At 41.8% G+C, this 23,002-nt stretch overlaps 2 protein-coding genes across 2 annotated transcripts; one reads left to right on the plus strand and one right to left on the minus strand.

Moving 5' to 3' along the window:
* The first annotated feature begins 11,856 nt into the window (after positions 1-11,856).
* On the plus strand, positions 11,857-13,173 carry LOC110790469 (uncharacterized). Its single transcript, XM_021995261.1, has one exon. The coding sequence runs from the start codon at positions 11,857-11,859 to the stop codon at positions 13,171-13,173; it is 1,317 nt and encodes a 438-aa protein (XP_021850953.1).
* Positions 13,174-21,686: 8,513 nt separating this feature from the next.
* LOC130465429 (uncharacterized) lies at positions 21,687-22,292 on the minus strand. Its single transcript, XM_056834179.1, has one exon. The coding sequence runs from the start codon at positions 22,290-22,292 to the stop codon at positions 21,687-21,689; it is 606 nt and encodes a 201-aa protein (XP_056690157.1).
* Positions 22,293-23,002: the final 710 nt, after the last annotated feature.

The following is a 23,002-nucleotide window of genomic DNA, read 5'->3' on the forward strand; positions in this document are numbered from 1 at the left end:
AGGGTGAACTACCCAGTAATCGGTTTCTCAGGATCTACAGTGTATCCAGAAGGTAGCATAAGGCTGCCGGTGAAAATCGGAGAGGGGTCTGAAATGCGAGATCTCATGGTGGATTTCCTAATCATCAAAGTACCAGCGGCCTACAATGTGATCATCGGCCGCCCATTCATACACGACGCGCAGGCGGTAGTCTTCACCTATCACTTGACAATGATATATATGTCGAACCTTGAAAGGCCGGCAAAGATAAGGGGGAGCCAGTTGGCGGCAAGATCCTGTTACTTGACTGCTTTAAGAACACCGGGAAGAATGGTCCCAGAAGTAAACTTGACTACTGAGCCGGCAAGGCAAGAACAAAGGCCAAAACAGAAAAACGCCACGAAAAGAGGTCGAACTGACCTAGACATGGAACACTTTGATGAGAGACCGGTATCAGCACCAAGACCAATGCCAGATGGTCTGACAGAGAATATTGAGCTGGAGGTTGGAAATATGGATAGAACGGTCGTGATCGGTACAGAAATGGGGAGTGACATGAAGATCAACCTCATAAGCTTGCTAAGAGAGCACGCAGACATCTTTGCATTCTCAGCGGATGAGATGCCTGGTATCGATCCAGAGATAATGGTCCACCGGTTAAACGCCGACAGAAATGTTAGGCCAGTACGGCAGAAAAAGCGTAATTTCTCCACGGAAAAAATGACAGCAATACAAGAAGAAGTGGATAAACTGTTGGCGGCAGGTTTCATTGAGCCATGTGATTACCCTGAATGGTTGGCAAATGTAGTAATGGTAAAAAAGCCGAGTGGGTCATGGAGAATGTGTGTAGATTTCACCAACCTTAACAGAGCGTGTCCGAAAGATTTCTACCCACTGCCAAGGATTGATAGGCTGGTAGACTCTACTAGCGACCACGCAATGCTCAGTTTCCTAGATGCTTTCTCAGGATATCACCAGGTCAGCCTGCATAAATCAGACAGAAAGAAGGCGGCTTTTATCACGGATGCAGGAGTTTTCTGTTACAAGGCAATGCCATTCAGGTTGAAAAATGCAGGGGCAACGTATCAAAGGCTGGTCGACAAGGTGTTTGCCGGCCAAAAAGGCAGAAACGTGGAGGTCTATGTAGACGACTCTATCGTAAAAAGCCGGAAAGAGGAGGATCATATTACCAATCTCCGAGAAACTTTCGAGACTTTGAGAAAGTACAGGATGAAATTAAACCCGAAAAAATGCGTCTTCGGAGTAAGATCAGGAAATTTTTTGGGATTTTTAGTCAGCGAGCGTGGCATAGACGCTAACTGAAGGAAATAGTGCCCTTGGTCCAAGTATGCATATAATATTAAGTCTAATAAATGCGGTTCAGTATTAATTAACAAGTTAATAATTCAGTGAGATCAAGTGAGCTGAATGCCTTACTAGAGGCCGCTTCAATTCAAGTGGAATTAATTATATTAATCCACAGCTTACTCTTGACTGAACCCGTAGGGTCACACAAATAGTACGTAAACGGATCAAGTATTTAATGGCATTAAATACTCCATCTATGGATATTCGGAATCGACGGATCTTGGTTTCAGTGGGAGCTGAGATCGTCACAGGCAAGAAATGAATACTCCGGAAACGATGATATTGCCGGAAACGGAAATATGGATCGTATCGGAAATATAAATATTATCCAAGTCGTAGATGTTGCCGGAAACGGAAACATGGTACGTATCGGAAAATATTATCGGAAATGGAAATATTGCCGGAATCGAAAATATTGCCGGAAACGGAAATATTGTCAGAATCGGAAATATTATCGGAATCGGAAAATAATTCCGGAAACGGAAATATTAAATATTTGTTCGAAACGGAAATTAATTGCGGAATCGAAAATATTAAATATTGTTCGTATCGGAAATAAATTCCGGAATTGGGAATTTAATCGGAAGCGTATCGTACGAATTAGCATCGGATGAGGCCTGCCAGACGAAGGCCCAACACGAAGCCGAGCCATCGCCCAGCAAGCCAAGCGCGCCACACGAACAGCCAGGGCCACGCCAGACCCAGCGCAAGGCCAGGCCCAGCTGGCCGTGGCAGCGCGCGCAGCTGCGAGCAGTGGGCTGCGAGCATTGCTGCAGCTCGCGTGGGCTTGTAGCTCGCGTGGGCCGAGCGGCCGTGTGGGCTGTGCGCGGGCATGGCCTGCACGCTTACGGGTCATGCTCATGTAGAGTTTGTGTTCACATACGAAACCTAAAGAGTATAGGATTTGTTTAATGATTAAAATTCCTAATCCTAAAAGATAAATTAATTAAATAAGAATTCTACTAGGATTCTAATTTAATTAATTCGTATCCTAGTAGGATTCGATTATTTATTCCATGGTCTATAAATATGAGTTAAGGGCTCATAATTTAGATTGAGTATTCAAGTATTAAAAGTGATTTTTGAGAGCAAAAATTCAGTCATATAATTGCCTACAATAGCCGAAAATTCTAAGTACCTTAAGGGCGATTCTAGTTGGTCAAGCTTAAGGCGGATCCGGAGGTGCTGTGGACTATCTACGGAGGGACGACATTTGGAGTCCTAAAGACTTGTTCTTGTTCGGTTCGGGCGCAGCTAGGGAAGGCACGCTACAACATGTATGCATCAATACTATGCTAAATGATTATGTGAATATAATATGCTTTCCTGGCTTTATGGTTTTTCCGCATGATTTATGAATTGTCATATGTATCATAACCTAACAGTGGTATCACGAGCCTCTTATTATTTTCATAATCTAAATTGCATAAACATGGTTAAATATTACAAATTTGCAAGAATTAAAAGGGGTGATTAATTTTCGTAATTGTTAATTAATTGCAAATTGCGTTTATTTAATTATACGTACGCAGTTTTTCTGCAGTTTCTTCGTTACTCATCTAAATCGAGTGATTTTTGTGTCAATTCCGCATGTAAAAGGCATTCTAAAATTCGAAGCCTAACTATGACTTTTCGGAGGTTTTAGTTTTTCGAATGCAAAATTTCGTAAATTTAAGATGTTAAATTAAATATTTGCGATTCTTGTTGATAAATCTTGAATTTTTGATTGACCTAATGTATATGTTTAACAAGTTTGAATGCCTAGCCTTGTTAATTATGCAATCTAATTTGTAATTATGATTAATTTGTTGAAAATTGGAATAATTTAGAATTAATTTTTATTTTCATAATTAGTTATAATTTAATTAGATACCTATGATTAAAAACCACCATAAAAATTGTAAATTTATGTTAAATTTTAAATTTTTATGACCTAGACTTGAATCCATGTTAATCGGAAATCAATTAAATAATAAATTTTCGATTTTTCGCCCTAAAATTATGAAATTAATATTATTTATTAATTTGTCATTAATTTTGAATATAAATTTTTAATTTTTATGCGACTCGCTCATATAACTTGTACGCACAAAGCAATGGACGCTACGTGTTACCCTTAAGGGGTGTTGTATAGTGCGGGCATGCGACGACGAGCAAGGGAGCTCGTCGCCCATGCGGTACGAATGCAGCGAGCAAGGGCATGGTGCACGAGCACAAGGCAGCAGCCCTGCCTTGTGTCGTGGGCTGTGAGCAATGGGCGTGTGGGCAGGGGCGAGAGCAAGGCACGAGCAGTCGCGTGTGGGCAGCAAGCGTGCTGCGCCACAGCGCGCACTGCCTCGCGCAAGCATGCGGAGCCTCGCGCGCAGCGAGCGCAAGCTCGTGTGCCACGAGTGCTACGCACAGCGTCGATGGCTCGCGCGCAGCGAGCGCCAGCTCGCATACTGCTTCCTCGTGCGATGAGCGCAAGCTCGCGTGCGGGAAAGGCAGGCGCGCAGCGAGCGATGGCTCGCATGGATCGAGCGCTGGCAAGCGAGCGCAGCGAGCGATGGTTCGCGTGCATCGAGCGCTGGCGCGCGCAGCGAGCACCAGCTCGCGTGTTCGATTGATGCCTTGCGATGGGGAGCAGCAGCGATGCGACGCAGCGCATGGGCTGCGCGCACATGGCCAGCGATGGCTGTGTGCGTGTGGCCCATGGGCGTGCGTTGCGTGGGATTGTTGCGTTGCGATTAGATCGTTTTGAAATTTTAATTTGAAATTTTCAGTTTACGTAATTTTAATTAATTTTAAAATTAATAATTTAGATTATTTTCTTGGATTTTAATTTTGAATATTGTAATTATAATAAATTTTATTTATTCTAATTATTTTACTAAAATTAAAATGATGAATTAATTTAAAAACGACTGAAATTAAACTAAATTTATGGATTCAATTATAAATTTATATGAGCTTTAAATTTTAATTAAATTTGTATGTTTCCGGTTAGACTAAAAATACATTTTTATGTTTAAAATTAGTAAAGCATATGAATTTATTGGTTTAAGTGGGAGCCCTTTTTAGTCATAAACTCTTGATTAGGTCTACAAATCCTTAAGGTTAAAACAACTTGATTAGAATTAATAAGGACTGAATAATTTGTAGATTATTGGTGCCCTTGATTAATTGCTGCAAATGTTTATGTGATGCATAATGTGTTTTACTAACCAGCTATGTGGGCCATTCATGATAATGAATGGGTGAATGGTATATATTGTATATGTACTGTTTTGCAGGTTATGAAGTGACTAGTATGGCCCAAATAGGATAGAAAATATGGTCTGCGTACCATTAATTTGAATGTAATTGGTCTAAAGTACCAAAGTTGTTTTTCAATTCAAATATGGTCTGCGTACCATCAAATAGTTGTAATTAGTTTTAATTATAGCTTATCCTATTTGAAGAAAATGGTGCCTCCCACGGAGATTTTCAAGACGGACTTTGAAGTTAAAGCTTCAAGATGAAGTCGGGACATACTAGATCACATTTATCTTATGCATGTTTTAAGTTATTTATTGCTTTTAAATATGTCTTAAAATGCATGAGATCAAAGCTTGATTATGTTGCATGATTAAGGATTTTAGTTCACTTAAAATCTAACCAACATAGTAAGAGCCTTAAGTTCCAAACTTAAAAATTGAGTTAAAAGGTGCCATGCCAAAATATACACTTGTTTGGATATCCTTTACATCAATCTAGTAATAGTTTTCGCTCAGCGAGGTGTTACTTATTGGTCCTAAAGGGGCAAGGTACACAAATAATTGTGAGTACATGTTAGTTTTGGTGAAACTCGACGATATAAGTAAGGAGTCCTTTTATGTCGTGGCAAAATCGATAGGTTTACCTAATAAGTTCTTAGACGTACCTATCAACCAAGAATAGTTTCTAGACTATTAGCAAAAGACTTTTGCTTACCTAAGATGTTTTAGAATTGATTCGACAAACTGTGCTTAGTTCTTCAATGATTTTAGGATCCTGGAATCATTTTATTCACACCTACCGGAACACATAACTTGAATAAAATGCTTAATGAACATTGAATTATGCATGTATGCTAGAATTTAAGTTTATTAAGAGAAACTGTGAATGGTTATTTATTTGTTTATTCTTTTCAATTGTAGTTTTAAATATGGCAAATAACAATTCATTCAACATTCGATCAATTCTCGAAAAGGAGAAGTTGAGCGGGAAAAACTTCCTTGACTGGCAAAGGAACTTGCAAATAGTTCTTATGCAGGAAGAAAAGGAGTATGTCCTAGAAGAGGCGATGCCCGAAGCCGCAGGCGACGGGGTCACTCAGGCAGCCCTTAATCGTTGGATTGATGCCAACAAGGATGTGAAATGTCTAATGCTCGCCACCATGAGTGCAGATCTGCAGAAAACGTTCATCAACTCAGATGCTTTCACAATCACCAGTGAGTTGAAGAACATGTTCCAAGATCTGGCTCGAGTCGAAAGATTCGAGACTCATAGGCAAATTCTTGAGACCAAGCTTAAGAAAGGCGAGCCCGTAAGTCCACATGTTCTCAAAATGATTGGACTCATTGAGAATATGAGTCGGCTGGATCAGCAATTTTCTCAGGAAATGGCTATAGACACCATCCTCCATTCTCTTCATAGTGGGTATGATCAGTTCAAACTGAACTACAGTATGAATAGTCTGGACAAAACGCTCACTGAGCTTCACGGTATGCTGAAGACCGCTGAAAAGACGCTCAAAAATGATAAGCAGGATGTGCTTATGGTGTGTGGGGGCAAGTTCAAGAAATTTGGAAAGAAGAGGAATGCTAAGAAAGGTGGCAACAAGGCCAGCCCAACTAAGCAAACTGGCGCCAAATCTGTAAAGAGGAAGGTCAGTCAACCCACTTCTGAATCCGAATGCTTCTACTGCAAGAAGAAGGGGCATTGGAAGAGAGATTGCTTGAAGCTAAAGGAAGATCAGAAGAACGGAACAGTCGTTCCATCTTCAGGTATTTTCGTTATAGACTGTATACTTGCTAATTCAACTTCTTGGGTATTAGATACAGGTTGTGGCTCACACTTATGTTCCAATCCACAGGGACTAAGAAGAAGTAGAAAGTTAAGCAAGGGTGAAGTCGACCTACGAGTGGGAAATGGAGCACGGATTGCTGCATTAGCTGTAGGAACTTATTATTTGTCGTTGCCCTCCGGGCTAGTTTTGGAACTGGAAGAGTGTTTCCATGTTCCAAGTCTTACTAAAAACATCATTTCTGTTTCTTGCTTAGATGCTAAGGGATTTTCCTTTTTAATAAAAGACAATAGTTGTTCGTTTTATTTTAAAGAGATGTTTTATGGATCTGCTAGATTAGTCAATGGACTTTATTTATTAGATCACGACAAACAAGTATATAACATAAATACCAAAAAGGCCAAAAAGGATGATTCAGATCTCACCTATCTGTGGCATTGTCGATTAGGCCATATAAACTTGAAACGCTTAGAAAGACTTCAAAAGGAAGGAATTCTAGAACCATTTGACTTAGAGGATTATGGTAAATGCGAATCATGTTTACTTAGCAAAATGACAAAGCAACCTTTCTCTAAAGTTGGAGAAAGAGCAAATGAACTATTGGGTTTAATCCATACAGATGTATGTGGACCAATGAGTACAAATGCTAGAGGTGGTTTCAGCTACTTTATCACTTTCACTGATGACTTCAGTAGATATGGTTATGTCTACCTAATGAAGCATAAGTCTGAATCCTTTAACAAATTCAAGGAATTTCAGAGTGAAGTAGAGAATCAATTAGGCAAGAAGATTAAGGCACTGCGGTCTGACAGAGGCGGTGAATATCTGAGCTATGAATATGATGACCATCTGAAAGAATGTGGAATTCTATCAGAATTGACTCCTCCTGGAACACCACAATGGAACGGTGTGTCGGAACGGAGGAACAGAACCTTGCTAGACATGGTCAGGTCAATGATGGGTCAGGCCAAACTTCCATTAGAATTTTGGGGACATGCACTAAATACAGCTGCACTCACTATAAATAGAGCTCCGTCTAAAGCTGTCGAAAAGACTCCATATAAGTTATGGTTTGGAAAGCCTCCAAATGTGTCTTTTCTTAAGATTTGGGGATGTGAAGTATACGTCAAACGATTAATTTCAGACAAACTTCATCCAAAATCTGACAAATGTATCCTTGTGGGCTATCCAAAGGAAACAAAGGGGTATTACTTCTACAATACATCTGAGAACAAGGTGTTTGTTGCTCGAGATGGTGTCTTTTTGGAGAAAGATCACATTTCCAAAATGACAAGTGGGAGAAAAGTAGACCTCGAAGAAATTCGAGTCGAACAACAAACTCTAGAGAATGCTCAAGATGACATTCAGGATGAAACTCAGAGATCTTTAGAAGAATCTGGTGAGAATCATGGTCAATCTAGAAATGTTACCCCGCGTAGATCGCAAAGATATAGATCTCAACCGGAAAGGTACTTAGGTAATTTGAAGAACGAGAGCTATGACGTTCTATTACTTGAAAGTGATGAACCTGCGACTTACAAACAAGCTATGACGAGCCCTAGCTCCAAGCAATGGCAAGAAGCCATGCAATCTGAATTAGACTCCATGTCTGAAAACCAAGTATGGGATTTGGTCGATTTGCCAGATGGCTACCAAGCCATTGGAAGCAAATGGGTTTTCAAACTGAAAAAGGACAAGGATGGGAAACTTGAAGTTTTCAAAGCTAGATTGGTTGCAAAAGGTTACAGGCAAGTCCACGGTGTGGATTACGATGAAACCTTTTTACCAGTTGCAATGCTAAAGTCTATTCGGATAATGTTAACAATCGCTGCATATTACGATTACGAAATATGGCAGATGGATGTCAAAACTGCTTTCTTAAACGGCGTTTTAATAGAAACTGTGTTTATGACACAGCCTGAAGGTTTTGAGGATCCAAAGAATACTAAAAAGGTATGCAAGCTAAAGAAATCAATCTACGGATTGAAGCAGGCATCCAGGAGCTGGAATATACGTTTTGATGAAGCAGTCAGTGACTTTGGTTTCATCAAGAACGCAGACGAATCTTGAGTATACAAGAAGGTCAGTGGGAGCAAAATTGCTTTCCTAGTATTATATGTCGACGACATATTACTTATCGGAAATGACATTCCTATGTTGAACTCTGTCAAGATTTGGCTTGGGAAATGTTTTTCGATGAAAGATCTAGGAGAAGCACAGTACATATTGAGCATCAAGATTTACAGAGATAGATCTAAAAGGATGATTGGACTTAGTCAAAGCACTTACATCAATAAGGTGCTTGATAGGTTCAAGATGGCAGACTCCAAGCGAGGCTACCTACCCATGTCTCATGGAATAACTCTAAGCAAGACTCAGTGCCCAAAAACACTTGATGAGCGTAGACGAATGAATGGGATTCCATATGCATCATTGATTGGTTCAATAATGTATGCTATGATATGTACACGCCCGGATGTTGCGTACGCACTCAGTGCTACGAGCAGATACCAGTCAGACCCAGGAGAGGCGCATTGGACTGCTGCCAAGAATATTCTGAAGTACTTGAAAAGGCACAAAGATGACTTCCTGGTCTATGGTGGAGATGATGAATTAATTGGTAAAGGCTATACGGACGCAAGTTTCCAAACCGACAAAGATGATTTCAGATCACAGTCTGGGTTTGTCTTCTGCCTCAACGGAGGTGCAGTAAGCTGGAAAAGTGCTAAGAAAAGCACCATTGCGGATTCTACAACTGAAGCGGAGTACATTGCTGCACATGAAGCAGCAAAGGAAGCTATATGGCTAAGGAAGTTCATAGGTGAACTTGGTGTAGTCCCCTCCATTAAAGGACCAATAGCCCTGTATTGTGATAATAAGGGAGCTATTGCACAGGCAAAGGAGCCTAGACACCACCAGAGAGTCAAGCATGTACTTCGTAGATTTCACCTTCTACGAGAGTTCGTTGAAAGAAATGAAGTCGAAATAAGCAAAATTGGAACTGATGACAACATATCAGATCCATTGACTAAACCTCTACCGCAGGCGAAGCACAACTCGCACACTGCAGCTATGGGAATCAAGCATATTGGAGAATGGCTTTGATATCCCTGTTTAATGTTTTAAAGTTTTAGAGTTTAAATCTTTGTAAAACATTATTGGTTAATCATTCACAAATAAATGAAAAGAATTCATTTTTCAATTTAATTTGTGGTTTATTAAATGATGAGTCCCTTCAATTTGACGATATATTCAAGATAGACTGTCAGGACCAGTCCTGTGACTAAGAAATGTCTATCAAGTGAACTTGAATGTCAAAGGTTGAAAATGGTCCCTAGTCGGAGTTTTCTATAAAATTGGACGCATAGAAAACGTTAGACGATTAGAATGCAAGATGACTAGCAGTTCTGTTTCTTGAACTATGTGGACATGGCAATGTCATAATCATTTGCCTAGATACTTACTTTGGGAACACTAGTATCGGACAAGACCTATGAAAATTTACTGTAAGAGATGAAAATCTGTCATAAGTAAATTTCATTAAAATTATTAGACACTAAGTCCTCAATACCTGAGTGATTTGAGATTACTTGTTTGAGAACTGATTGCTTTGACGTTGACCAACCGTCGCACCGTAAAAGGAGGCTATAAAGGCAACGCTCAGGTAATCACCTATCAAACGAAGTCTAATCTCAAGATCGCAAGATTGGGATTGTCCTCCCATAAATCGGGATGAGATGCTTAAAAGTTGTACAAGGCCACTCGGAGAGCTAGAAACTGTGAAATGCATGGCCGTGCTCGGATGAATCATAGGCTATGATTATCTGTTTATTTGATCAGTTGAAACTCTGAAACCGAGGAACACCTCTGGACATAATAAGGATGACAACTCTTACCTTATGTTCAAGAGCAAGCATCGAGCGACAGAGGAATTAGGAAATGCACACTTGTCCCTAAGGACAAGTGGGAGACTGAAGGAAATAGTGCCCTTGGTCCAAGTATGCATATAATATTAAGTCTAATAAATGCGGTTCAGTATTAATTAACAAGTTAATAATTCAGTGAGATCAAGTGAGCTGAATGCCTGACTAGAGGCCGCTTCAGTTCAAGTGGAATTAATTATATTAATCCACAGCTTACTCTTGACTGAACCCGTAGGGTCACACAAATAGTACGTAAACGGATCAAGTATTTAATGGCATTAAATACTCCATCTATGGATATTCGAAATCGACGGATCTTGGTTTCAGTGGGAGCTGAGATCGTCACAGGCAAGAAATGAATACTCCGGAAACGATGATATTGCCGGAAACGGAAATATGGATCGTATCGGAAATATAAATATTATCCAAGTCGTAGATGTTGCCGGAAACGGAAACATGGTACGTATCGGAAAATATTATCGGAAATGGAAATATTGCCGGAATCGAAAATATTGCCGGAAACGGAAAATTGTCAGAATCGGAAATATTATCGGAATCGGAAAATAATTCCGGAAACGGAAATATTAAATATTTGTTCGAAACGGAAATTAATTCCGGAATCGAAAATATTAAATATTGTTCGTATCGGAAATAAATTCCGGAATCGGGAATTTAATCGGAAGCGTATCGTACGAATTAGCATCGGACGAGGCCTGCCAGACGAAGGCCCATCACGAAGCCGGGCCATCGCCCAGCAAGCCAAGCGCGCCACACGAACAGCCAAGGCCACGCCAGACCCAGCGCAAGGCCAGGCCCAGCTGGCCGTGGCAGCGCGCGCAGCTGCGAGCAGTGGGCTGCGAGCATTGCTGCAGCTCGCGTGGGCTTGTAGCTCGCGTGGGCCGAGCGGCCGTGTGGGCTGTGCGCGGGCATGGCCTGCACGCTTGCGGGTCATGCTCATGTAGAGTTTGTGTTCACATACGAAACCTAAAGAGTATAGGATTTGTTTAATGATTAAAATTCCTAATCCTAAAAGATAAATTAATTAAATAAGAATTCTACTAGGATTCTAATTTAATTAATTCGTATCCTAGTAGGATTCGATTACTTATTCCATGGTCTATAAATATGAGTTAAGGGCTCATAATTTAGATTGAGTATTCAAGTATTAAAAGTGATTTTTGAGAGCAAAAATCCAGTCATATAATTGCCTACAATAGCCGAAAATTCTAAGTACCTTAACGGCGATTCTAGTTGGTCAAGCTTAAGGCGGATCCGGAGGTGCTGTGGACTATCTACGGAGGGACGACATTTGGAGTCCTAAAGACTTGTTCTTGTTCGGTTCGGGCGCAGCTAGGGAAGGCACGCTACAACATGTATGCATCAATACTATGCTAAATGATTATGTGAATATAATATGCTTTCCTGGCTTTATGGTTTTTCCGCATGATTTATGAATTGTCATATGTATCATAACCTAACACTAACCCAGAAAAAGTAGAAGCAATCATCAGTCTGCCGCAACCCAAAAGTGTAAAAGACATACAGCGGTTGACAGGAAAAATGGCCGCCTTGAACAGATTTGTGAGCCAGTCGGCAGACAAGCAGATGCCCTTCTTCACAACCTTGAGGCAAAACAAGAAATTCAAATGGGGGCCGGCAGAGCAAGAGGCTTTTGAATCTCTAAAAAGTCACCTGAAGAACCTACCAACAATAGCAAGGGCAAAGGAGGGCGGAAAATTACAGTTGTACATATCGGCGTCACCAAAAACAGTCGTAGCAGTACTGGTAGCCGAAACAGAAAGCAAAGTGCAGCAACCAGTATATTTTTTGAGCCATGTGCTAAACGGCCCAGAAACAAGATACACGTTGGTGGAGAAAATGGCATATGCAGTCCTTATCGCGGCTAGAAAGTTAAGACCATACTTTGATGCGCATACAATCGAAGTCCTGACAAACTTCCCTCTCGAAAAAGCCATTAGCAAGCTAGATACATCAGGCAGGCTGCTAAAGTGGGCAATAGAGTTGTCCGAATTTGACTTGGAATTCCGGCCAAGAACTGCAATCAAAGCTCAGGCATTGGCGGACTTCATAGTTGAAGCGTCATACCAGGAGGATGAAATACAAGCTGAAGTATGGGAAGTGTCAATGGATGGTTCAGCCGCGCAGACAGGCAGTGGGGCTGGAATAATCATGAAATCGCCAGGCGGAGATATTTTTGAGTATGCTGTAAAATTTACGTTCGCCGCGTCAAATAGTGAGGCAGAGTACGAGGCAGCAATCGCCGGCATCCAAATGTGCCTCGCAGTAGATGCCAAAAGAGTAACACTGACAACAGACTCCCAGCTAGTAGCGAGTCAGTTCAGCGGAGAATACGAAGCCAAAGAACCTTCGATGATAAAATACTTGGAAAAGTTGAGGTCAGTGTCGGCCCAGCTAGAGAAACTCATTATTAATCTGGTACCCCGGGCAGAAAATACGCTGGCAGATGCGCTATCAAAGTTAGCAAGTTCGAATATCGCCGACTTAAAAAGAACAGTCATGATGGAAGTCATGAATAGGAGGAGTACGGAGTCGGAAGAGTTACGGGTCATGGCCATCACAACTGCTTCAGAGTGGTACGATAATATCCAAACATACATACAGACCGGAGCCCTACCAGCAGATTTGGCAGAAGCCAAAAAGACAAAAAGGGACGCGGTTTGGTACATCATCCTGTGGGGACGAATGTACAGAAAGTCATTTAGCCTGCCATTTTTAAGATGCCTGACAGCATTCGAGTCAGCAAGGCTGATCGAAGAGATGCACGAGGGGACGTGTGGGAACCATGCCGGTGGAAAACCCCTTGCCATCATTTGCCAAAGGCAAGGCTATTACTAGCCAACAATGTTAGAAGATTGTCGAGCATACGTAAGAAAGTACGAGAAATGTCAAAAGTTTTCAGCCGTGATAAACTTGCCAGCTAATGATTTGATGCCCATTCTGAACCCAATCCCATTCGCACAATGGGGAATGGATATTGTAGGACCATTCCCAATGGCAGCCGGAGGGCGCAAGTTCTTAATAGTAGCAGTGGACTACTTCACCAAGTGGATCGAAGCAGAGCCGGTAGCAAAAATAACGGCAAATCAGGTGAAAAAGTTTATATGGAAAAACATAATAACAAGATTCGGACTGCCGCAGGCGATAGTTTTTTATCACGGATCGCAGTTTGATTGTGCGCCCATACAATGCTTCCCGGGATTATACAGGGTAAAGTTAGCCCACTCATCAGTATGTCACCCGCAAAGAAATGGGCAAGCAGAGGCAGCGAATAAGCAAATCCTAGCTGCGTTGAAAAAGAAACTAGAAGACTGTAAAGGCAAATGGGAAGATCTTATGCCAGAAATTTTGTGGTGCAACAGAACTTCTGTTAAGGAGGCAACCGGCGAGAGTCCGTTTAAGCTAAGCTACGGGTCTGAAGCAGTCATACCGACAGAAATGGCTCTGCCAACCATGCGAATCCAACATTACGATGAGGAAAGAAACGATCAGCTGCTACGACATCAGTTGGACTTCATGCCAGAAATCCGCATGAAAGTAGAAATCAGTTCGGCAGCATACAAAAGCAGAATGAGCAGGGCATACAACAAAAAAGTAAAACACCGGCCTCTAGGAGTAGGAGACATGGTTCTGCGGAGAACGGCTGCAACGGGAAAAGGAAATGCTCAAGGAAAACTGACAGCAAATTGGGAGGGACCATACCAGATATGGGAGGAAATTGTTCCTGGATCATACTGGTTAGTGCAGATGGATGGTACCACGCTCAAGAATTCCTGGAATGCCAGTACCTGAGAAAGTACTATGTTTGAAAAAGTGTAATCATGATATGTACGCAGACTGACTGTACTAGCAGTCTGCATTTTGCTGTTGCGTATAATTAGGACGGTCCTCAAATACGACCAGTCCATAAATGAAGGAAGATAAAGCAAAAAACAAACGTTGAAATTATTCGCGCACAAAGGTAATGTATGGATGTGATCAGTAGCAGTAAAGAAAATAAATGCCGTATGGGCACTTTACTGTGAAGCGTAGCAGTCCATAATAAGTTGATGTGATTAGTAGCCTTGGAGAAAATAAATGCCGTTTAGGGGCACTCCATTGTGAAGCGTAGCATTCAACGAAGTGTATAGATGTGATCAGTAGCAGTAAAGAAAATAAATGCCGTATGGGCACTTTACTGTGAAGCGTAGCAGTCCATAATAAGTTGATGTGATTAGTAGCCTTGGAGAAAATAAATGCCGTTAAGGGGCACTCCATTATGAAGCGTAGCATTCAACGAAGTGTATAGATGTGATCAGTAGCAGTAAAGAAAATAAATGCCGTATGGGCACTTTACTGTGAAGCGTAGCAGTCCATAATAAGTTGATGTGATTAGTAGCCTTGGAGAAAATAAATGCCGTTAAGGGGCACTCCATTGTGAAGCGTAGCATTCAACGAAGTGTATGGATGTGATCAGTAGCAGTAAAGAAAATAAATGCCGTATGGGCACTTTACTGTGAAGCGTAGCAGTCCATAATAAGTTGATGTGATTAGTAGCCTTGGAGAAAATAAATGCCGTTAAGGGGCACTCCATTGTGAAGCGTAGCATTCAACGAAGTGTATGGATGTGATCAGTAGCAGTAAAGAAAATAAATGCCGTATGGGCACCTTACTGTGAAGCGTAGCAGTCCGTAATAAGTTGATGTGATTAGTAGCCTTGGAGAAAATAAATGCCGTTAAGGGGCACTCCATTGTGAAGCGTAGCATTCAACGAAGTGTATGGATGTGATCAGTAGCAGTAAAGAAAATAAATGCCGTATGGGCACTTTACTGTGAAGCGTAGCAGTCCATAATAAGTTGATGTGATTACGTAACCTTGGAGAAAATAAATGCCGTTAAGGGGCACTCCATGGCGAAGCGTAACATTCAACGAAGGGCATAAATAATAATAAAGGCCGTATGGGCACTCGTGTTTTAAAACATGGCGTTCAAACACATTAAAATAATATCACGAAAAAGCCGATAACAAGCGTATTTTTTAACGAAAAAATGCTAAATATAAACGGCAAAATAAGCAATCACATTACTAGTCATAAATACGATTACAAGAGAAAACACGAAAAACCGACAGCCATCACCAAAAAATCTTGCGAAGTGATTAGCTGATCACAAGGCACAAAGGACGTCGACTAAAAACCGACACCTCTACAATAATACGATGTTCTAAGATATGTTACATCAACATTAAGTGCCCTAACAACATTTGGCAAAAAGTCAAAAGCCAGCCGCCAAAACTAAAAAACCCTATCATGTATGAGGCCGACTGGGAAAAGTAGAGGATCCGCAAGAAGAGGAGGGTGATGACTGCCAAGACCGTCAAACGGCATGCTCATCACCAGACCGATAGGCGTCTTCTGGAACTTGCAATGGGGGCAAGGTTCTCTGATTGGCATTACGAATCACAGCCTCCGGCAGCTGCTGCGGCTCAAAGCCGGTTGCAGTCTTGTATAATTCCTTCTCCTCATAAGCATCCTCGAACTCCTGCCAGGCATCCTCATCCAGCTTCTTCAGGTTACAGACAACCCGATGAGCAGCGCACCAACCATCGTTATGGCGCAGAGTAAGAAGATCATTAAACCAGTCGGACTGGAGAAGCTTATCAACAGCCCTCTTGGCGGCAGTCTTCTTCACTCCAGGCAAACTCCGGTTAAGATCGGTCAGCTCCTGAGTCAGGTCATCTGCTCTCTCAGCCTTCAGCTTTGGCTAGACATCTTCCAGCCTCTTGTTCGCCGCCTCCAAATCTGAAGAAGCAGTCTCCAACTTCTTCTCGCTATCCTTCAAAGCAGATTCAGCCGCCTCAGCCCGCTTCTTCAGCTCGGCAATATCAATATTATTCTGCGTCAGCTGCAGCTGGTTCCAACGATAGACATAATACAAATCCATGCTGGATTGAACAGCCTAAAAGAAAAACAAAAAGCGGATGAGTAACCAAAGATAGCCGGTTAGAAAGTTGTAACAAATTAAGCAAAAAATACCTTGTACAAATCATTGAAATGCTGAGTAGCAAGGGCGTCAATCTGACCCTGTGGCCTGTCAGCAGGAGTTATCAGATCCCGAAAAGCACGGTAGCCCAAATCCCCACCGTCTTTAGCAGAATCGGTTGCCACCGACTCCCCACATAGCAGATCAATGTGTGGGTAGAACTGATCGGTGGGTTCGCCCCCAGAAGACCCGAACCATGACTTCATTGCCGCCAGGATCTTGAAAGGCGTATCCTCAATCCAACCGCCGGTACGCAGCGGCAGATGGTAATTCAGCCGAGAATCACCAGATCTATTCTCACTACGACTAACAGGGGGCATACTAGAATTACCCCCTGTCACAGCAGCCGACGTGGCACAATGCTGAAGTGGAGGCTCATTCTCGCCGCCACCACCCTCCACGTCCAAAATCTCAATGGATGGCTGCGGAGATGGGTGAACCGCAACAGTAGAATCCGCCGTCTTCTTGAGAGTATCGTCAGCGGGGAATTCATAGTTGTCAACAGCAGCCGAAACATCATCGCCGCCAGCAGCCTTAGACTTCTTATTGGGGTCAGAGCGCCCACTGGTAAGCGACAACCTCTTCCGGGTCTTCCCGCCGCGGCCGGTTGGATTGGATTGCATATTGGGCGGTTGCGTAGTTTTCAGAATAGAGGTAGAGGAGGATTTGGTTTTAGAACCGCCGACGACACGGTTCTTAGCAACGGTAACAGTTGAGAGACGGGAGGAGGCCCGTGTGGAGTACGTTGATATGGTGTCGTACTTTCCTTTAGGCGGCGGAGGCTGCGTGCACACAGGTCTCCAATTCTCGTCAAATCCAAGAATATCTCTATCCAAGGTTTTAGTACCTGCAAGGACAAAGACTCAATTAAAGCCGGCAACGGACTTATGCAATACACAAAACTATAAATAGCAATAATAAATACATCCCATTCAGCTAAAAATATGTTTACCAAAGCAGTGGGTGTTGCAAAGGCCGACAGCGGATAGGGGCTGACTACCCAAAATATAATAGGCATTAGGGAGCCAATTTCGATTTACAACCTGCTTTTTGCTGAGGCCGACATCTAAAATGTCACACGCCAGATAATCAAAAGCTTTTCTCTCCCGCCGGCCCAAACCACGCTGGTTGTACTGCTCCATTCGAGGCCGGGGTTTAGTAAATGTCCGTCGGAGAGAAAAGTCGTCAGGAACTTGAACGAAGTAAAAACGATCCTGCCAATCTTTACAGCTCGACAAAGGAGGATGCACAGTCTTCCTCTTTGTTGCGCTATACGCCGACATCCACCCTGTCTCACCATCCTTCTTCAACCATAACAGCCGCTTGAATAAATTCAACGTCAGCGGCCATTGTTTAAACAAACACAGCCAAACATACGAAATAACGGTCCTGATGGTAGTAGGGGTAACTTGGGCCAAGCAGACATTCCAAGCCCGAAATATCTTCTCAACAAAAAGGTGCAGAGGAAAGCGAAGTCCAAAATCGAAATGCTTCGCATACACAGCAATATGGCCGGGAGGGCAGTCAAAAATAGTAGCACCTTCAGGCGGCACTACCAACTTATACTCAGCCGGCAATCCAAGAAAAGTCCCTCCATGAACCACATGATTTTTCTTTATGATCAGATCACGCCAAGTCGTCAAAATCTCGGTAGTACGAGGAAGACTTTCTAAAGTAGGGAGTTCTTCTTTCCTATGAACATCCGTGGAGTCATCGGTAAAATAAGGCTGCTCCTTAGCCTCATCCGCAAGAATGTCGACCACTATCACGTCGGACGGATCATCATCATCTGAACCAATACCATCGTCACCAACGTCTGTGTCATTCCTACCAGAAACGCCAGCATCATCACCATCACCACCCCTATGATCATCAACATCCTTACCAGCGGAATCCTCGAAGATGGAATCACCATCGGAGTATTCGCCGATAGCTATATCTATGTCATCATTCACAGGCTCTTTACCAGGGCGGCGGCCGCTAGTGCTAGCCGGTTGTTCTGAAGCCATCCTATCAGCCTGACCAAAAGAAACACCGAAGTTGCCAGTGTTAGTTCCATACTACCCGTGGCCACTGCCGGAGGAATCCAAGAATTCCCGGTAATCACGAATATAATACCGCACCAAAATGGGGGAAACATCTAAAACAGGCTCAGTAGCCGGAATAGGACGCTCATGAGACCTCATTTTCCGTATCATTCGAGCCCGTAGATGATGTAGGGCATAACAACGCTCTCTCTCAGCCTGACTTAAACCCTCGTCGTATATCTCACGAATGACAGTCCGTCTTAAAGTAGACTGAGAAGGCGGCCTCTCCTGGGCCCAACTACAGTTACTCTCTTGGGGAACACTCCAACCGGTAAACCCAGAAGGTTGAGAAGAAGGGTTGTCCCCACCCAAATTTTTGGTCATTTTTTGAAGGCGGCGGGTAATTAAAAATTTGACACAGCAGAAAAGAAAAAACAACTAAAAAAAACAAAGAGGAGCAAAATAGAAGAGGGGGTACCTACTATTTTTCTGGAGTTTGAAATACAAACGAAGCACGCGAAAGAGAAAAACAGGGAGAACCTACAAAAAACACATAAATGAAGAAAAATCAAACACAAAAACAAAAGAGAGGAAGAAAAACCCGAAATTCAGTAACAACAAAAAGGGAGGCTAGTAACCTTGGCAAAATCAAACCACAACAACAGCAAAGGCTGAAAAATCAAACAGCAGCAAAGTTCAGCGAAAAACCCCAAGGGAAGAGAGAGAGAGAAAAGTCGGAATTTCAAGAGAAAAAGTGGGTGAAATGGCGAAATCTCGAAGAGGTTAAGGATTTTTATAGGTCAAAGGGGGGTATGCGAAACGTCATGACCCTTAAGTCAAGCAGTTAAAAAGTCAGTTACACTCGAAATCAACGGTCCAGATTAAGCGCACCAAATAATGCCCGGGATGAAGGCCACGTGGAAGAACGTGGGTAGCAATCTCCCGCCACTTGTAAGGTAAAAAATTCAAATAGTGGCTAGTTGTCCAATTTTTTTATCAAGGGGGCTAGTCGTCCAAATATTTTTCAAGGAGGCTAGTCGTCCAATTATGTTATCAAGGGGGCTAGTCGTCCAAATATTTTTCAAGAAGGCTAGTCGTCTAATTATTTTATCAAGGGGGCTAGTCGTCCAAATATTTTTCAAGGAGGCTAGTCGTCCAATTTTTTATCAAGGGGGCTAGTCGTACAAATATTTTTCAAGGAGGCTAGTCGTCCAAATATTTTTCAAGGAGGCTAGTCGTCCAATTTTTTTATCAAGGGGGCTAGTCGTCCAAATATTTTTCAAGGAGGCTAGTCGTCCAATTATGTTATCAAGGGGGCTAGTCGTCCAAATATTTTTCAAGAAGACTAGTCGTCTAATTATTTTATCAAGGGGGCTAGTTGTTCAAATATTTTTTCAAGGAGGCTAGTCTTCCAAGGGCATAGCAATCTAGCTCATTCATTCAGAGCGAAGGCAGTCGGCAAACTGTTCGCAGTCTTTCCTCAAAAACACTCGCAGCACAGTCAACGCCTGCTCTTCACTCTGATGGGGCTAGTTGTACCACCAGGTATCAAAATAGTACTTATTTTTTCCCATTTATTCAGAGCAAGCGCAACAATTGTCATATATGCGCTTACTCTGAAGGGGCTAGTTGTACGGGGTGTCCTACCGGCACCACTTGGTACCGGCAGAACTCCCCGTAGGTCAACTTCAACCTGCAGGTAATCTGGTCATCTTAGGTAAACAACACCTACCAGCAATATTTGTAAGACCCCTACCGGCATTATCATGAGGACAACCAACCAAGGGTCACTATCAACAGGTCGCTATCTAACTACAAGGGACCCACCTGATCGTACCCTTGGATTGGTCTATATAAGGAGCACCTCATTTATTTCTATGAGGTACACAAACACTTAAACACACTTCTTTCTTACTCTCTGATTATCTCTTAACCACTTCTCAATCCCTCAGTAATCTTACTTAAGCATCGGAGGGGGGATCCTCGAACCACCCCCGAGGCTAGTTAATCCATTCTGTTGTGCAGATATCAACCGACACTCTCAACAGGAATCAAGTATCCCACAGTCAGCTGTTCTCATTCCACACCCGGAACAGTATGATAGTATCAAAATGGGGAAGGACTATGTACCCATTGATATGTTTTATGCATCCCCTTAACCTTATGTTGTTAATCTCTAAACAGTTAATTATATATACAACTAGTAGTAGATGAAATTGACGCCACGCTTGAACTTGAAAATTATGCGCCTCCCAAAATATATCTTCCATCTCGATCAGTTGTTGGTAACTTGACCATCTTCTTCATCATCCTCAACTTCAACAATTTCAATTGCATTGTTCATTGTTGAACCACCAACAACGAAATGTGTGAATTGCTTTGGTTTCCCTTTGTCTTTGGTCTTTGCATCCATATTTGCCGAATCTTTAACCACTTGTTTGATGGTAGACACAATAGAACCAAATACTATCTCTGAAGCTGAAGAGCTGGCACCTCCTTTCTTAGTCTTCTCTGGATTCTGATCCTTGTCTCCAACAATTGCCATCGCTTGATCACGGGCATTTCTCCTCATATCCTCCACATATTCTGGATTGACCTTTTCAAAATCACTTTCATAATCATCTTTAGCACAAGAAGGAATGATGTAATGTAGCTTATGACCTACAGCCATAATCAAGGAATGGGCTGCCAAAGAATGAGCCACCCTATTGTAAATCTTCGGAATATGCTTGAAGCTTATAATCCAGTTCTGACTCAACAGAATAGCTACCTCCCTAAGAATAGGACCCAATTCATGATGCACCTGATCTTTCACCTTTGCCAAAAGCAGATTTAGATTCAATGTATCTGTCTCAACTTCCAACTTGTCAATCATCAAATCTCTTGCGATTTTCAAACCCTCACGAAGGGCATATAACTCAGCAGCTAGTGGTGATTGAACTGCAAATTTACTCGAAAAACCAACAAACCAGGATCCAGTGTGTCTTCTGAAAACACCTCCTCCTCCTGCCACAATACTTGATTTCCAAGCCCCATCAATATTCAACTTCAAAAAACCTTCAGCTGGTGGAATCCAGTGTTTCTTGTATTCCCACTGATCCGCTTTGCCATTTGTGATCTTTCCCTGCAGAGCCATATTAGTAATTTTCCGATCCATGTAGAATGAATTATAAAGAGAGAAGGAAGTTTTCATTTAAAAATCAAAAACAGTTTTATTTCTTGAAATCCAAATATGCCAAAGAGATATAGTGAAGATAAATCTCCAATTCATTGAATTATGGAGATTGAAACTAATCAAGTCCTTCAATTCCAAGGAGTATTATAAAAGGAATTAAAATCAAAGTTATGTAAATTCCAAATTCTTTGAAATATAAAGGACCATAGAACACTGGATTGAGAGCAGTCCCTGAACAAATGAATGTGATCTTCATTAGCATTTGAACATTTGCAGCAGTTTGGACTAATCTCTCTAACTCTTTTGTTTAAATTCTCAGCCACTGGAAGAATCTCATGACAACAATTCCAGAGTAACATTTTGTATTTGAAGGGACATTTTATTTTCCAAATAGATCTCCGAGAGAAATTGTTAGAGAGTGGAATAGGGGGAGTGTCTAATCTTTGAATATGATAAGCATATGTAATTTCAAACTCCCCTGACTTAGAATAACTCCATCTAATAAAGTCCTCTTCATCAGCATTATTAGAGAGTGGGTAAGCTAAGATTAGGTTTTTAATATTTGAAGGAATAAGGTGTTGGATTTCCTCTAAATACCATTTCCCGTTCTTGATAATGTTATGCACAAACCAATGAGCCTTACAATCTGGTATCCTAATTAACATCCTCCATAGTGTAAAGAGGTGCATTCCCAATCCAATGATGATACCATAAGGAAGTGGATCCTTCCCCATTTTGACAAGTTTTTGAAGTTTGATGGGGTTGTAAGTTTAGATTTAGGGTTGGCTTTTGATTGGTGTTGGAACTTTGATCTCACTTAGTGGGATGTGTTTTGGTGTTTTCCTCCCTAATTAATTAATATATCTCGTCGGTTTTTTTTAAAATAAGTGTATGATAGTATCTCCCTCTTCTCTCTTCCTCTTTCAAAATCCTAATTTTCTAGGGGCTATCATCAACCTAATGGTTGATGGTAAGCCCCCTTTTTCTTGTTTTTCATAGTTTTTGATTTTATGTTTGGAATAAAAACTCCGTTCTCTCCTTATTGGAGAGCTTTTTGACCCATTTATTGGGTTATCTGTACCCATTTATTGGATTTTATCTTTCTCCTTGTGAGAGTTTGGGGCCATGTTTTTGATTTCGCAGGAAAAGTTGATTTATCGATGAAGATTTGTGCGGGGTTGCAACGGATGTCATGCTCACGTCTACAATCCATTGAATCAGATTTAATTCAATACAAAAGCTACAACAGATAGAAAGACCCCCTCGTTGAAGCCTGTATCAAACAACGATGTGAAAGAGGGTATTCATCATTGTCAGATCTCATCTACAACGATCGTGGTTTTGCCGAATTAGAATTTTATTTGATCCAAATTGTTTTGTATTTGTTAATTTTGATTTCTATTGTAGATGTCGTATGACTATTTTATAAATGAACTAATATTTA

This window comes from Spinacia oleracea, chromosome 1, assembly GCF_020520425.1.
Source record: "Spinacia oleracea cultivar Varoflay chromosome 1, BTI_SOV_V1, whole genome shotgun sequence".
Taxonomy (NCBI): Eukaryota; Viridiplantae; Streptophyta; class Magnoliopsida; order Caryophyllales; family Amaranthaceae; genus Spinacia; species Spinacia oleracea.